The sequence below is a fragment of the Apodemus sylvaticus genome, chromosome 17 (assembly GCF_947179515.1).
Source record: "Apodemus sylvaticus chromosome 17, mApoSyl1.1, whole genome shotgun sequence".
Lineage (NCBI taxonomy): Eukaryota > Metazoa > Chordata > Mammalia > Rodentia > Muridae > Apodemus > Apodemus sylvaticus.
This window is the reverse complement of record NC_067488.1, coordinates 32,942,700-32,959,213: the sequence shown is the minus strand read 5'-3', so window position 1 is coordinate 32,959,213 and position 16,514 is coordinate 32,942,700. Positions and strand designations below refer to the sequence as shown.

The 16,514-nt window shown below is 46.1% G+C and overlaps 1 protein-coding gene across 5 annotated transcripts in view; it reads left to right on the top strand.

Moving 5' to 3' along the window:
• Positions 1-16,514, top strand: part of Asap1 (ArfGAP with SH3 domain, ankyrin repeat and PH domain 1) — a 295,049-nt gene that overhangs the window by 63,144 nt on the left and 215,391 nt on the right. For 4 of the 5 annotated variants that reach the window (XM_052161438.1, XM_052161439.1, XM_052161436.1 and 1 more), the window contains exon 3: positions 12,654-12,780. In XM_052161438.1, the coding sequence (XP_052017398.1) occupies positions 12,654-12,780 (127 nt within the window). Of the gene's footprint in view, positions 1-12,393; positions 12,781-16,514 lie in introns of those variants that run through there. The other variant, XM_052161440.1, reaches the window with a different exon arrangement.

Genomic DNA, 16,514 nt, shown 5'->3' with positions numbered 1-16,514 from the left:
CAAAGACCTCCACACCAGTTTCTATAGTGACTGTCTTAATTGACACTCCAGCTATTCATATATGTTTCTATTTACTGCATCCATAGCAACATTGGTTGTCTTCTCAGTGATAACCGTTTAGGCTGGAGTGGCATGGGATTGCCCAGTGCTTTACTTTGCATTACCCTGATGGGTAAGAATGTTGAATTACTCTCTCTCTCTCTCTCTCTCTCTCTCACACACACACACACACACATACACATATATAATACATTATATAATATATGTAGTATATAATATATGTGTGTGTATATTGGACATTTATATTGTTTCTTCTGAGAATAGTTTATTAACACATATATTGATTGTCAGTTGTTCTTGGTATTTAATTCTAACAGATATTATCTGTATATTCTACATAATAACACTCTGAAGTGTAGCTTTTCAGTAAAGCACTTTCCCCACAGTCCTGCATAGCACATATGCTTACCTCTCACAGCAGCCCTGAGAGAGATGGGCCAATCGAATTGGACCCATGTTATTGAAGAAAGGCCAGCTAGAGGGCATGTAGCTAATTCTCCCTGGCACACCCAGTGAAGCACTATTGCGGTCCCGAGTGCTGTGCAGTGTAAGGGGTGAAAGGGCCGTGAGCTTTGGTATCAGACCTGTGTCTATGTGGGAACTCTCTACTTACTGACTGAAGAGTGCTGGGCCTGGCAACTGACTCCTCTGAGCCTCCATTTCCTACCCATTAACCATGAAGAAAGTAATAGCTATGTTATAGGGGGGTTGTGAGGATTAAAGAAAACCATATAAAGACATTGCCTTGTATCTAGGAGGTACCAGCGATAATATGTTTATTATTGATAGCTGATTTATGTATTGAACCTACATCATCCCAATACTTACTGTTTAAATTGAGATGTAGTCTTTATCATATTAAATCTCTTTTTCCCCAAAAGATTTGTGTGTGTGTGTGTGTGTGTGTGTGTGTGTGAAAGTGTAGTGCTCATAGAGGCCAGAAGAGGGTGTCAGATCCCCTGATAATGGGAACCAAGCTTGGTCCTCTGGAAGGAACAACAAGCACCCTTAACCACTGAGCCATCTTCTCAAGCCTCCAAGTCTGTCCTTTTACAGTGTGCGAATGAAGGGTGTTTAGTGCACACATATGGATGTGTAACTATCACCACGGCCTCATTCCTGATCATTCCGCCACTTCTCAAGAAGCCCTGTAAGCATTAGAAGTCACTGCCCTTTATCCTGAGCACTTGGCAACTGCTATTCTGCATTCCGTCTCTATAGATTTACCCCTTCTGGAAATTTAATATCAGTGTGATTGTTTGAGTGCCTTTTGGATCTTTTTCTCCATCACTTAGCAAAACAGTTTCAAGTTTCGTCCTTCTTGTACTATTTCTCAGTGGTTTATTCATTTTCATGGCTGCGTGACATGGCGCCAGGTGGATGATGTCTGTCATGTCTTGCTCATGATCACGTGGGTCAGTCCACTTTTGGATCACTGCTAATGATGTTGCGGTGGCTGTTTACATACAGGTATTCATGCAGTCATGTTTTCCCTTTTTCTTATCAATATAAGTCCAGGATCAGAATGTCAGCACGATCAGGAGGCCGCTCACTGGGGACCAAGCATCCAGACACTTTTCATTGTAGCCTTCCATGGCTGAAAGAGGCTAGAGAACATGCACCGTCCCTTGCATTGCTTTTCTCCTCACGGAGACAAATAATACCTGACAAAAAGGCAACTTAAGGAAGGGCTCAAGGGTGCAGTCCACAGAAGTCAGAGCAGTGGGAGGCTGAAGCAGCAGGTCACATAGCACACACAGTCAGGAAGCAGAGTCTGAGAGCTGTTGGGGCTCAGTAGGTCTGGGATCCCAATCCACGGGGTCCTTCCCTCTTCTTTCAAACCTTTCTGGAAAGATTTTATATAGTCTTGGAGTTGCATTTCTGTGGTGACTCTTTTTTTTTTTAAAGATTTATTTATTATATGTAAGTACACTGTAGTTATGTTCAGACACACCAGAAGAGGAAGTCAGATCTCATTATGAATGGTTGCGAGCCACCATGTGGTTGCTGGGAACCCAACTCAGGATCTTTGGAAGAACAGTCAGTGCTCTTAACCTCTGAGCCATCTCACCAGCCCCCCTGTGGTGACTCTTAAGTGGAATCAGTTGGGGAGTAACACCTTCTCATGTCATCCCATGGAGATGCTAAGATCACACATGTGCATTTAGGGCCTGTGTACAGCATTTGGGTCCATATAGAACACGATGGTAAAGTCATGTGGTACAGAACCCCAGGTTGTGCCCAAACTGTGTCTGTTTATGTTCTGGAAATTCATCTTGGTCCCACCTTCTCCTCTTCAGTAGTACTTGTGATTCTGGCCATCCTGGTGAGCAGGACAGATATGGTTCTGAGGTGTAGTTCCCCAGGGCCTAATGTGCGACATCTCTTTGAGGTTACTGTCTATCTGGAATAATGTCTATTCATTTAAAATTCTGGTTTAAAATTAAGTATTTGTCTTTTTGTTTGGGGTGGCAAGAGTTTATAGTCTAGAGACTCTGATATCTTGTCAGAGATAAGATTTACAAACGTTTTCTTCCGTCCTCGGATTAGCGCCTTTTCTAGTTGCTGATGGAAGGACCTTAGGGGGAGATTTGCTTTAGTTCAGGGATTCACAGTGGGGGAGGACGGCTGAGTCACATGGGATCTGAGAGAGGAGCTTCTTGAAAGAAAAGGGTGTAGACAGAGCAAGGTGGGAAATGCGAACTGTGTTCTAAAGCTTTGTCTGAACTGCTGGTAAGTTTAAGATGTTCAAATTAGTTGAGGGTAAATAGAAGTTGGTTCTTAATCCCAAAGATTGGACCAAAAGCCTGCTCATTCACATACTCACACATACTTATGTAATAAATAAATAAATAAATAAAAAAATAAATAAATAAACAAACCCCTAAGAGATTGAAATGAACCTCTGGAAGTCACCCAACAGTAAGGTCTCTGCCATCTAGTAAGACAGCAATTTCAGGACCAGGAGATGGCTGCACAACCATGGGGAGCTGAATCCAATTCCCAGATCGTACGTACATAAAGGTTAGTTGTGGTAATGTGTGCTTGTAATCCACACCACCAGAAAGGCGAGGTCAGAAGGCTCCTTGGAGCTCGCCGACCAGACAGCCTAGCCAAGTCAGTGAGCCCCAGGTCCCACCGATAGACTGTCTCAAAACCTGAGGTGGATATTTCCTAAGGAACCGTGCTCATGATTGACCACTGGCCTCTATGCACATCTCTGCCCCCAGAAACATACACACTCAAAACACTTCTGGGTCATGCCATGCACACCTGCCTGTGTGTTCCCAAGCCAGCTCCTTCACACCCAGCAATTTGAAAAGTCAGTATGTAGGATACTTCTACATCTAGAAGGCCAGAACAAAAAGATTAATTTTTCAAAAATAAAACTTTACTCCCCCCCAAAAAAATTGGGACAGAAGCTAGATACATCTGTCAAAGGTTTGCTAACAATTAGAAAGGTTTTATTTTCTTTTTAATTAGCACCCCTTTGTGTGATTTGGAGTGTTCACATTTGAGAAAGTTGCTAACTAGTAACATATGCTAAGAAAACTCTGCAATGGGTGGGCATTTTTTTTTAAATGAAGTGATACCCTATTTTTCATAAGACTGGACTGCCAAAATTCTGATATGATACAGGTCATTTTATACAGGCTCCAGTATCTTGCAGGTAAAGTCATATTTCTGAAAAACATAACAAGAAAGTGACTGATAGAAAACATCCCTTAGAAGGTCCTGCTGCCCGGGACTGATGGCTTCCCAGCAGCCCAGGAAACACAGCATCCTGATCTGTAGGCTTAATTATCAAATGCTGTTGCTGAGTTATGGGATGTATGGCCCTAAGGACCACAGGAAAAAAATCTGTCCTAATCTTCTGGTCTTAACCATGGGGGGGGGGGGCGGAAAGGCCCAAGGTGGTGAAAACAATTTGGCCAAGAGAAAGGGCCAGCCTCCCTGGTTTTCCATGTGGCAAACATCTCTCAGCTACCATTTACCAAGTTGTTTCTTCTTGACTTGTGTTTCTGATAAGTAGCAACTCATAAAAGACAACTTATAAAGATAGGTCTCAGGCAGGGAAATAAATGGCTTGTCTTGTATACCTGGCAACCTGAGTTTAGATCCTAGAGCCCAGGTCAGAAAGCTGTGTATGTTAGTGTGCATCTGTAGTCCCTATGTCTTGCTCCTATGGCAAGGTGGGAGACAGAGACGAGAGAACTGACCTGGCAAAAAATCTCTGGGACCAGTGATGCCACAGTGTGCAGCATCTACACAGAAACAAGAGAGACTTTGACTCCAGGTAGAAGGTGAGGGTAGACTCCCAGAAGTTGTTCTCTGACCTCTACATGTGTCCCATGACGTGAGTGCCCACAGTCACACGCATCATGCACACAAACAGAACATATAAAACATAACCACTCCCCCCCCCCCCCCATAACCTGAGCTTTGGGAGTTTCAGACACTTAGAAATGCAAGTCACCTTTGCCTGGTCACATTTAAAAATGGACTTTTTAATGTGTGTTTGAACAGTTCCTTATCAGTCTCTGTGTACACAGAACCTCTTAACTGTCCCTGCCTTATGTCTGCTTTTAACCCCTGCACAATCTAACGTAGTACCTCTTTAGAATTTCAGTAATGATAAACAGTAGTTGCACATTAGGACCTGCACTGAGTACCTTGCATGGATAATCTGGTTTAAACCTTTCAACACACTTACAAAAGAGGTCTTGTCATAATCCCCCTTCTACAGGTTAAAAAAAAATTGGGGATGAAGTAGCCTGCCTGAGGTAACAAGGCCCTGGAAGCAGCAGCACTGGCACCCAGGTTATCGGAATCCAGGTCGCACCGTGGGTAGATTATAGACAGGGAATAAGACAAATGTGGGCCTTCTGGGATTCAAGCTAACACCAGCCACTCTCGCTGGAAATGTTTGGGGTGTCTGGAAGGCAGTAGTCCCTTCTTTGGAAATGGCCAAACTGGGTGCTAATCCTAAAAGCAGAGTTCTGCACTCTGTTAGAGGGGCGCCTTGGGATGGGAGAAGGGGAGTAGGATTGTGAAAAGATCCTGGGTTACTCATGTTAAGGCAGCTGAGAAGGAAAGGGATGGCGTGGGTATTGGCTTTGGGGAACAGGAAAGAACAGGGAGATATGCTGATGAGATGGGGAAGAGAAGGAAACAGGAGGTGAGCACTGTTGCTTGGAGTTCTGTTTCAAGTGGTAGTGTGCCATGTGCCTCCCTCCACCCTCTCTGTCTCTGTCTCTGTCTCTGTCTCTGTGTGTCTGTTGCTTTTCTTTTTGTGACCAGTTTTTTGTGTAGCCCAGGCTGACCTGGAACACAGAGATCCACCTACCTCTGCCACCTCCCTCCCCTCTCCCAAGTGCTGGGATTAAAGGCATGCACCACCACCACCACCTCCACCACCACCACCACTCATCTCTGTTTCTTACTTTCAAAGCCTTACACATACAGAGCTTTACCCACAGTAAGGAGAGCCTACCCCCTGAGCTATAAACCCTTCATTACAGTTATTAAGAACAGACACATGCTTCTAGGCATTCCTTGATACTTTGATGCTAAGATCAGCATTCTGCACAAGAGATGGGAGCTTCTTACCACAGGGCCTTTGCTCCTTCCTTACACGTGGAACCAGGAAAGATGGAGAAGTAGGAAACTCTTGGGAGGTGGGACATCTGGCCCTCGGAGTTCCCACACACCTGCCTGCTTGGAAATCATTTCCCTTGTCTGGAAAAGGAAAGTATTGGAAAGAGTATTACGCTGTTCATTGTCTCTGGTGCCTGTGTGTGTGATGATAGATACTGGAAGCAACTTCACTCTCTCCAGTTCTCCTGACCTAAGTCAGGAGAATATTTTTTTTTATTTAAGCAATGTTTTTTTTCTTCATTCCTCTAGTCATTCATCCTTCCATCCCTTCAGGTAATAACGTGTAAGCATCTGTGCTCTAACAGTGGGTGGGTGTTCCACTTCTGCCTTCTCAAGGAGTCCACAGAGTAACTGGAGAAATAAAAATATTTGAAAAGGAGCCAGGGAAGGGGGCCGTAAACGATGTGTATTCTACCTTGAGATAGCACAGGCATGGGCATGATTAAGTGTCATCTGCTAAATTTAAAGCCAGACCAGTTCATGTAAGATAAGGAGAAACCTGGATATTATATAAATGGTTCACCATTTTTTTCAGGGACGTGTTTCTTTTGCAGAAACATACTAAAGACATAAGATCCCAGGCTTCTATAGAGTGTTGGATTTTAGGAATCCTATAAAACACAACAATTTTTCTTCTCTGGATGTTGTTTTGCTTATATTGGAAATGATGTATCTCATTTAAAAAAAAAAGGAATCTGTACAGTTCAAAACACATTTATGGGAAGCCTGCAGGGATCTATATTAGGAAGAACCTTCTGTAGGGAAAGAAGGGCCTGCAGGGTTTGGAATCAGACAGACTGAAAAGCATCGCTCAACTTATTATCTGCTGACCTTGAACAGGCTGCGTGTCTCCAGTACGCACAGCTGGAGACGTGCCAGCTCACTAGGTTCTTGGGAAGGTTTCAGAAGACGATGCTTATTTATACAGGGTCAAGCCTGGAGAACCAGAGCCTCTGTCCTTCCTTTAATTCCCGAGGGACATAGGTGAGACAGAGATGGACAAGACTCCCTTGGAGCTCCCTGGGAACTGACGATCCGGAGCTTGGTAGTGTAGGGAACTCAATAGGAAGATCTGAGTTCTCTGCCAAGCCCTAACATTAGCAGAGCTACTTGTCACTATGGGAAGTTCACAGTGTACCTGCATCTGATGTCTGCTGGAACTGAGCTGGTATTGCTCTGTGTTTTATGACAGAGGGATCAGGCTGTTATATTGAGAACATTCGTGTGCAGATTTAATCCCTAATCAATAGAGGCAGGGGACTGCCTTCAAGACCAGTCAAGCTTGTATTCGAAACTGGACCCACAGAAAAGGGAAACCCATATGGAGTGTGGCAGGAGAGTTTTCTGGGGTCTCTGGGACCTTTCCCTGTCTCTGATCACTCTGTGGAGCTTTCAAATACTGGCTGACCACCAGGGCCTGGGCATCACACGGGTCAGCTATGTGACCTATCAGGGTGACCTGTGAACTTCAGTGTCCCCGGCAGGTAAATAGGGGATAGCCTCGTGCTCATGGTATATAATTACCATGTTAGATGAGATCATGACTGCAGCCCAAGGTGCATAATACGATTGTAGTGATTGACTGTTACTTCTCTTTTACAGGACAGAAATATATTTCCCAGTTCGTCCACTTGATACTTGTGCTTTGAGATTTGGGTTCCCGGTATTCTGCATGGTTTTCTCTCTCTCTCTCTCTCTCTCTCTCTCTCTCTCTCTCTCTCTCTCTCTCTCTCTCTCTCTCTCTCCTCCTTTACAGAAGGCAACAGGAAACAGAAACGAAGAATAGAAGGGTTTTTGTGTCTTCAAACAAACCATGTTCCGCTCTTACCGAGAACACTCTAGTGGTTTTATGTGACATATTTAAATTAAATTAAGCACAATCAGGAATAGAACAGGCCTTAAAAAATATATTACATGAAATTGTACAAGTGCACTTGGGAAACACTTGTACAAAGAACATGAAGAAAACCGCCTTTCTTCCATGCAGAGTATGGTAACACGAGCCTAATAGACTAACAAACAGAGTCAGACACATCACTGTTTCCTTGGGAGGACTTTCCCTTCCTGTAGTTTAAGCTGGTAGAAAACAAATCTGTGAGGTAACAAGTGAAATGCATAATGTTTCCTTGGTTACCTGTGATGGGAAATACTGCATCCACAATAGCATCACTAGCTAGCTCCATACTTTGAGACCAATTTTGCGGGCCTGCCAGGCTCAGTTTGATTTTGTTGTGTTACTGCTCCTGTTACTATGGTGGCTGCACCTCAGGACTAAGTGGTGGCTTCAGTTAGTGCATGCATACCACTAGGGCAGGGATTGGCTAAGGATTGGTGCTTGGGTAGTAGGGTCCTGTCCTGTACTCCAGTCTTGGTTTTCGCTGTGGTAAACATTAAAACTTACATATGAAGTTACCATGAGGGTTTAGAAAGGGAACATAAACTAGAAATATCAAAATTTCTATCTCCACATACAGGTTTCAAGTTCCCATAATATCTGAAATATGGTGTCAACTTAGGATGTCTTAGGCCCTGTTAAGTACTTTATAGTCCTTAACTTGTTCATTCTTGTACATGGGCACGATCATCTTGTTTTGCCTGTGTGTGTGTGTGTGTGTGTGTGTGTCTGTCTGTCTGTCTGTCCCGTTTCCCTGTTTACAGATATGGAAACCAGGACTCAGAGAAGTAAATCACTTCAGTAAGGTCTGAGAGCTGATGTGCGGCAGAAGTGTGAGCCCAAGTCATTCACATTTGAAAATCCACTCACACAAATCAGTGCTGCTTCCTGAGATTTGGATCTTTCATTATATACCCTAAAAGTTACCTGGCTTAAAACATCCTTCTTTATAAGAGCTGTGCTTTTATGAAATTATTTCTGTGTTTGTGTGTGTCTAGGTATGTATTGCCATGCATGTATGTGGGTGGAGGACAATTTGAGGGTGACATTCTCTACTCCTACCATGGGTTCCATGGGTTGAACCCAGGTTGTCAGAGTTTGTGGCAAGGACTTAACTCTCTGGGTCATCTCATGGTGGCCCTCAATGATTTGTTTCTGATACTTACTGGAATTGATCCTATTTGGCATTCTTGTTCACTTAACTTCCAAAGTCCAGAAAGATCTCTAGGGGGTCCAGCCTCCAGCCTCTTACAAGAATAAGCAAATCTTCCAATGGCTACTTATTCTCACATCTGAGATTCCAGATTCTGGAAATTATAGAGTAGCCCTTCCTTCTCCTCACCTCCTTCCGTCCTTCAGGTAACTAATATGGAGATATCTGAGATGTGGGATGAAAGGAGATGGATTTACAGTCATGCTTCACACAAGAAACGTCCAAAGAGAATTCACTTTGCGTCAACATCTTTAGCCAAATCTTTTCTCATTTCTTCTAACAATCTGATTACCCTAATTTTACACACGAGAAAACAAGGCCAGGGACAGAGTAGAGAAACTCAGGTTCCAGGAACTTGAAACATTTTTCCTTTGCTGGTTCCATGATTTGATGAGTGAGGTGGCTGACTGAAGTTGTGGTTCAGGGCAGCAAAAGGTTTCCAGGCTTAGAGAGCACCGTTGATTACCCACCTCCAGTTCCCTACGTTTGGATTGCTGTCCGTCATCTTGCAAGTGAGCTCCTTTGGTTCTGAAGTAGATGGAAGAGTGAGGCTTGTGAGAGGAAATAGGACTCAGAGTCAATTCCCAGGTGACGGTGGTCAGCAGTGCTAATGCTGTCCTTAGGAACAAGCCTGTACTGTTCTTGATGCTTCAATTCAAGGACACAAAGCATCCTTGCAAGCTGACTGTCTTGCCACTCTGAGCAGTGCTTAGCAGAATGAGAGGCCTGGGGTAATAAACAGTCTTTGAGGGGGATTATAATGACGGTGCTTGCTTTATATGAGCTGGGTTCACAGAAGCTCGAATCTGTGTGCACGTGTTTTTTTTTTTTTTTTTTCTTCTGGCTTTGGAGAGGATAAGTGTGTATTTCTGGGTAGCTCCTTGTAAAGAAACCCAGCCTTTCAGCTTTGCCCACGCCAGACTCTACTTGCTTTTAGATATCCAGGAATGGTGTTCAGGGTATTTGAGAAAGTGGGAGGTGCAGATGGTTTGCACTAGGGCACGGTTTCGAATTTAAAGAGGATTATGGTCTGTGGACCCCAGAAATGGTGGGTTGAGGTGCGAAGCTTTGAAATTCTAATTGCAGGCCAGTCTAAGGAGGTATATACTTACCAGAGCACAATATCTCATTGTTCATCTATTCCTCTCTTGGCTGGAGGAGGCAGGGGAGGAGCAGGTACCTAACATAATCTTCGGAGGAAACTGAAACAGCAATTGGTGGTGGCGGTTTGGGCTCTGGTGAATTCAGAAAGAAATCCCTGGCTGTTTACCATTGCTGAGCTTAGCTTGCTGTAATAACCTTGACTCTTTCATCTGCAGAGCCAGGTGTAGGCGCAAACCAGCTCCAGCTGGGAGGGTCTGTGTGGTCATTTTGACACACCTACCCTCTTATTTTAAGTCACATCGCCCAAACCCAAGGTATCTGTATTAGGAGAGAAGGCTGTAGAATCCAGGGCCTCTGCGAACAGAGGCACCTATTCACTAAGTCTAAGCTCTGAACAACAGTTCATATTTACTCTTTCTGCCACTCACAGAGGAGTGAGGCCAGCGCAGTAGACAGGGTACTAGATGACAACTCTGGGGGGCGTTGGGTGACAGAGGGAGAGAGAGATTGAACTTGCCAATTATCAAAACCCAGACTCTCTCACAGCCCCAAGGAAGACAAGTCCTTTCTGAGGGAAGCCCCAGTGCTCACAGGTTTGCTCTCAGTCCTTTATGGGAGCATGGGATTTCTGAGGCTCAGGGAGCTTAATTAGTCCAAACTAGTAAGGGTCATATTTGCTCCAACTTACAGAATTTTCCAGATGCTGTGAGAAATGAGGTAGGATTCCTTTCTGGGTTGTTCATTCTTCAAAAGCTACACTTTGCAGCTATGGCAACCAGTGACCCTGCCCTGTGGATGATCAGCTGCCAAAAATCTCCTGACTATTCTCTGTTCACTTTCCAGGTGTCCCAAACCAAACTTTTCAAGTACTGAGGGAAGAAAGTCCTCTTGTGTACGTTTACCTCTTCACTCACTAGTTTTTTTGAAGGTCAATTTCTCACACTGTACTTTGCCAGGGAAGTGTTTCTTTGGGCTCATTCTCTTAGCAAGTTCTTCCTTTAGGAGGCAGAGACCCTTCTCTGCCTGGGAGAGCTCTGGTAAAAAGCTTAACCGAGGCACGGGGCAGACCCAATTTAGTCAAGCCAGGAAGATAAACAGCACACATTTTAAACCATTTTAGATGCATTTCTATGCAGGGAACAAGTCCTCATCCATGAACGTTTTACTCAGGCTCCTGGGTGACTGTCCCTGTCCTCTACTTTCCTTGGAGGTAATTAGGAGTCCAAGAACCCCAGCCAACAGGGTACCGAGTGGTTTACTTACTCTTTTCTGCTCTCTGACAGAGCCTTCTCTGAGCATGGTTAATGTATGGCTGTCGTCTTCTCCTACTCTTCTGTATTGCCCATTTGTCTGATCCTCTGCTGCAAAGTCAATTCCAAGACAGCAGGAATGTTGCCCTTGCTGAGGTCTCTCATCTCAGAATTTGTCAGTTTATAAGGCGAACCATTTCCTTTTGACGTGCTGTCTTCCCCTCCCTGCCGTCCTCACCAAAGACAAGCCCTCACCTGGGTCACCGAGCCACACGTGGGCAGAAAGGCCAGCGAACACAATCTCTAGACCTATGGTATGCAGGCAGGTCTGACTGGGCCACGGTGTTTGCCTTTCAAAGCAGGCTTGCATGGAAACCTGTCCTATGCTTTCAAGGGCCCCTGTAGGGCAATCCCAAGGCCTAGGTGGGTTTTGTTGTCACTGTTCTCAAAATCTTCCAATCAGCTGTGAGAAATTAGATGGGTATTTTGGACTAACAACAGTAGACATCTTGATGGGGCTGAATTGGCACTTTTCTCGTTAGAAATTTGGTTCCTGCTCAGCAGCGAAGAGCATTTGCACCTAAGAAATACTTTTTGCATCTCCGGATGCTCAGCGGTCCTCTGGGGTAAGAAAAAAAAAAAAACCCAAATGCACATGGACAGATGAAAGTATTTTAAAACAGCCCTTCCTGTCTCTGCTGCACAAGGCACAGCATTGGCGTTCAGAGGGCAGTAGGGCTGCGCCCCCATTCCTCGGTCCGCGCAGGAGGGAGACGGCTTTCCGGGCCTCGCTTCCTGCACCCACTCGAGACTAAAAAAGAACAAGAACAACTTTTTTCTTTCTTTCTTTTTTTTTTTTTTTTTGGTCTCTCTCTTGCAAAAACGCTCGCGTAACCAGCTCGCTGAAGTAACCGCTCCGGGGGCGGCCGGGTGTGTGTGTGTGTGGGGCGCGGTTCCGGAGCCCCACGGGCACGAGCACCAGCGCGGGCGGCTGCGAGGTGGGGGCCGCGCGCGGGTCGGGCGGGGGGAGGGGGGGTGAGAGGGGCGGGACGGCCGCGGCGCGTGCGCAGAGCACTTCCGTGTTTGTCCCCGTGACCGGCGCGGGCGCGTTGCCCGCCGCGCCGCGGGAGCGAGCGCCCCAGTCAGTCGGGCCTCGCCGCTTGTCAGAGCCACGGAACGGTTCTGCCCCGCCCCGCCCCGCCCCGTCCCGCCCCTCCCCGCCGCCCCTTGCGTGCGCTCGGGGAGGCGCGTCCCCGGCCGCCGCCTGCGCGCGCCGCTCGCAGTTTGAAGGGCGCTGCGCCGCTCGCTCTGCGCCGCTCGCTCCGCTCCTCTCCGCTCCGCTCCTCGCGCGCCAGGCCGGGCGCCGCGGCGGGTCGGGCTGCGCGCGTGGCGTTCATGAGCCGCCCGGCGGCCCCGGGAGCCAGCGCCGTGACTCACGCCCGCCCCCGCTTGTGTCTCGTCCCTCCCGCGGCAGGATGCCGGACCAGATCTCCGTGTCCGAGTTCATCGCCGAGACCACCGAGGACTACAACTCGCCCACCACGTCCAGCTTCACCACGCGGCTGCACAACTGCAGGAACACCGTCACGCTGCTGGAGGAGGTAGGCGGCGGCCTGGCAGCTGGGTGGGCTGGGGCCCTGGGGAGCCCGGCGACTGGGGAGCCACACCCCCTCCGGCAGCCCCCGGCCCCTGCGGTCCTCCTTGGCTGCCCTTTTCGGGATCCTGCAGGCTTGAAAGCCAGGGGGAACTGAAGTAGGGAAGGACTGAGCGAGCTCTGGACACCCGAGTAGAAGAGAGATCCTCTCTGTCTTGCACCCTGTCTGGGTGCCAGGCAGTCTGCTCAGCGCTTCCACATCATTGTGACCCTTTCCTAACCCGCGAAGTACATGGCGTCAGGCCACCGAGGGCAGAAAGGCGAGGCTGCGTGGCCAAGGTCACCAGCCAGAGACTTGGAGATGGGCTGTGAATGCACTTCTCCGCAGCCCTGCGGGGCCAGACAGGCTTAGCTGTAGAGATAAGGGCTGGTGGAAAAACCCAAAGGAGTAAAAGGGAACTTCGATTGAGACTGTTGCCATCCCTGGGCCTGTGTCTGCTAATCCCCTGTGCCTAAAGTGAGCAAAAGCCCAGTGGAAGGAGGTCTGTACAAACAGGTCCCCGCCCAGCTCCCCTTGCTCCAGTCGTTTTGGTTCTCTAGGGCTCAGGGCTTGCTGCACCAGATCCGCAGGACACTCAATGCAGTCTGCAGAGCTGATCAGACTGGTAGATGGGACTAGAAGCTGCGGAAAGAATTAGCTCTGCCTATCGGGACCCACCAGCGGATGGATGTCCAGGGACAGGGGCAAGGGCAAAGCTATTTCTTTTAAATCTTTAGCTAGCGTGGGGTGGGGTGAAGAGAAACGTGTGAGCATATGTTTACAGCTACATAAAAGCCTGTGAAATATCAGTGAAAATAAGGTAATTTCCCAGGAACTCAGCACTATTTCTCAGTGCCACAAAATTTTACTCTTATCCTAAGCAGCCAGGCCTGTCCTGGCTGAACACGACAGTATAGGCAGGAAGAGGGGTTTCCCCATGGGAATTAGGCACTTGGTTTATTTGAGGTTCAGGGAGCTCGTTTCTTATTTAGGACCGCTAGGACCAGCCCTCGGTAATATAGGGAATCTTGAAGTTCTGCCTGGAACTGGCTTTGGTAGTCAAGTCGTCTAGTGTATGAAGAACTGGTATTTGGATGCATATGTAAGAGATGGAAATGTTAGGGGGTGGGAGATTTCTTTGTCCCATCTTACCCACCTGCCAGGTGCTATAAATTAGTCTGTTTTTATCCCAGTAAGGGTTGTTTCTAGAGTCTTCTCTGGAGTCATTGTTGAGTGATGGAAATGAATGTTCAAGTAGATGGGGGAATGCTACATACCTAGGTGCATTTGAAAGCCAGAGGTAATGACTACCCCTCCCCCCTGGTGACCTGTCAGTTGCTTGATAGTTAATATCAGGGATTAAACAGAGTTGCCAGGCATTCAACCTCAAAATGATTCTGTCCTTCATATAAGTGGAAGAAGTTGAAACATGCTCAGCTAGGAGTTGTGTGGTCATCTTTTTCCATTTCTAATTGGATATGCCTCCAAAGGGTTTAACATTGATTAGACTGTGGGGTTATTTTTTCTGCCAGATAACAACTTCTGTGCCTGCTAATAGAGCTGTCAGTTACAGTAACTTTCTGCACACTCAGATAGTGTTACTGTATTCTGTTTGTACAGCAAATGATAAGGGTGTTTGGGGTGCTGTTTGTGGGGTGGATATTTGTGCATATTGAAGCACCTTTTTAGAATAGAGTTAATGTCATATAAGCATCTGCCCCCAACCCTGTGTGTGTGTGTGTGTGTGTGTGTGTGTGTGTGATAGGTAGAAGAATAGACCTTTGAGCTTGAGAAAGAATTGGAACCAGTCTGAAAGTTCAAAAGTGACATATTCGAATACATTGATATACTCTTGTCTCCAAAACATGCTAGAAAATGTTTCATTTGTACCAATTATAGAGTAATTGATAACAGAATTTTGTCATTCTTTTTCTAAACTTGAGTATAACTGGGTTAAATCATTTTCCTCAATGTGTATTTTTTTCACCCTTGAATCATAGTCGATTTGGTTTGACTTTGTGTGGTGACCTCTTCTTTATATGAAACTGATGTTTAGCTTCTTACTGTTGGATCATCACACAGCTGAAGGTACATCTTAACTAGATCATAACCTGGTTCTTCAGAAATAGGCTGGGTATAGTGGGACATGCCTGTAATCCAGTCAGCTGGTCAGTAGAGGCAGGAGGAGCCTCCACAAGCTTGAGGCTAGCCTGGACTGCCTAATGAATTCTAGACCAGCTAGGGCTGCACAGCAAGACCTTATTTCATAAAATGGTAGGGCAGGGACCGCACTAGACATGCCACACACTATGATGCCAGCACTTAGAGACTGAGCACAGGGTTGTGAGTTCCCAGCCTAGGATACATAGGAAGAGCCTGTCTCAAAAATAACATAAAATAAAATAAAATGTTGTACTGTGTGTGTGTGTGTGTGGCGCGTGTGTGTTGGGTGGGGGGTAGGAATTGTTGTTCCCAAAATAAAAGGAAAACTTCATGAACATATCAGGGAATGTTGTTTGCATATACTTCACAAGTGAGAGATTTGGAAATTGAAAGAATTTGGCTTGTGTTATTGTGGTTATTCTTAGACACAGAATTTTTGGGTAGCTTGTTTGTTAGTTTTGTTTTGTTTTTGGTGACGTGGAAACTCTAGAATAGGGAGTAATTTGGGTAGCTTGGACTTCTGTTTGGAAGCAAGTCTTTTCCTAGTTTTGGTAGTTAAGAATTTCCTGTTTATTTGTGACTTTGTCTGCTATTTATATTACTAATTAACACACCGTGGGGGGGGGGGGCTCAACTGAAAACCTGTTAGAGTACCAGGCTTCGAACACCAAATTGATCAATTTGGGGTTAACACTTCCCCTTTAGTCGTGTTCCCTTGTCAAACAGTCCACCATGTGGAGCAGATGCTGCTGTTCATATTTAAAGCCCCTTGGGACATGCACTTTGGGAAATGAATCAGATATACATGGAAAGAAGAGGCTAAAAGCTGATTTCAAGGCTTCCGTTTTAGGGCTGAGGGACACATATGGCTGGGAGAGTAATGGTTTGGCTGGGACACAAGTGACTGCCTTTGAGAGGCAGGAATGGATCAGCTGGGATTCAGCTAAGGTTTCATCTTGGCCTATAAGCAGTTTCCAGGCACAAAACCAATACTTTGCTTATTCAGAAAACAGAGCATCCTGGTGTATGCTGTTCTTCTTGTGACCCTTTAGAAGTTATAGGTAAGTGGCTAGAAGATAAGGAGATTCTTGAGAAAGAAGCAAGCAGGCATTGTAGGAATATGGACCAAGATGCTGGGACACATTCTCCCTTTAAAGACTGGGCGTGGCTGATACTTAGGGCCTTGGGTACAAGGGAGAATACGTCATACTCATCAGGGTTACTGGTTATTGCCAGCATTTTATGTTGGTGCTGATGGAGATAATCTTTGCTCATTTCTTTAGCTGCTGCTCTATATAAGGCCAGTTTTAGGCACATGGGATACACAGTCACTTGGAGTCAGTTGTGTAGGGCTGTGTAAAGTCTACGCGTAGACTAGATGATGAAGGGAAAAGGACAGCTCTCATCTCCACTTTACTGGGAAGAAAAGGCCCAAAGAGATGACTTTCCTCCAAGGTGTCATTAGTAAATAAAGGAGTTCGGGAATCCTTTACACAGTTACCATGTAAGATACACATTCCAAATGTCTGCAGAGTCAT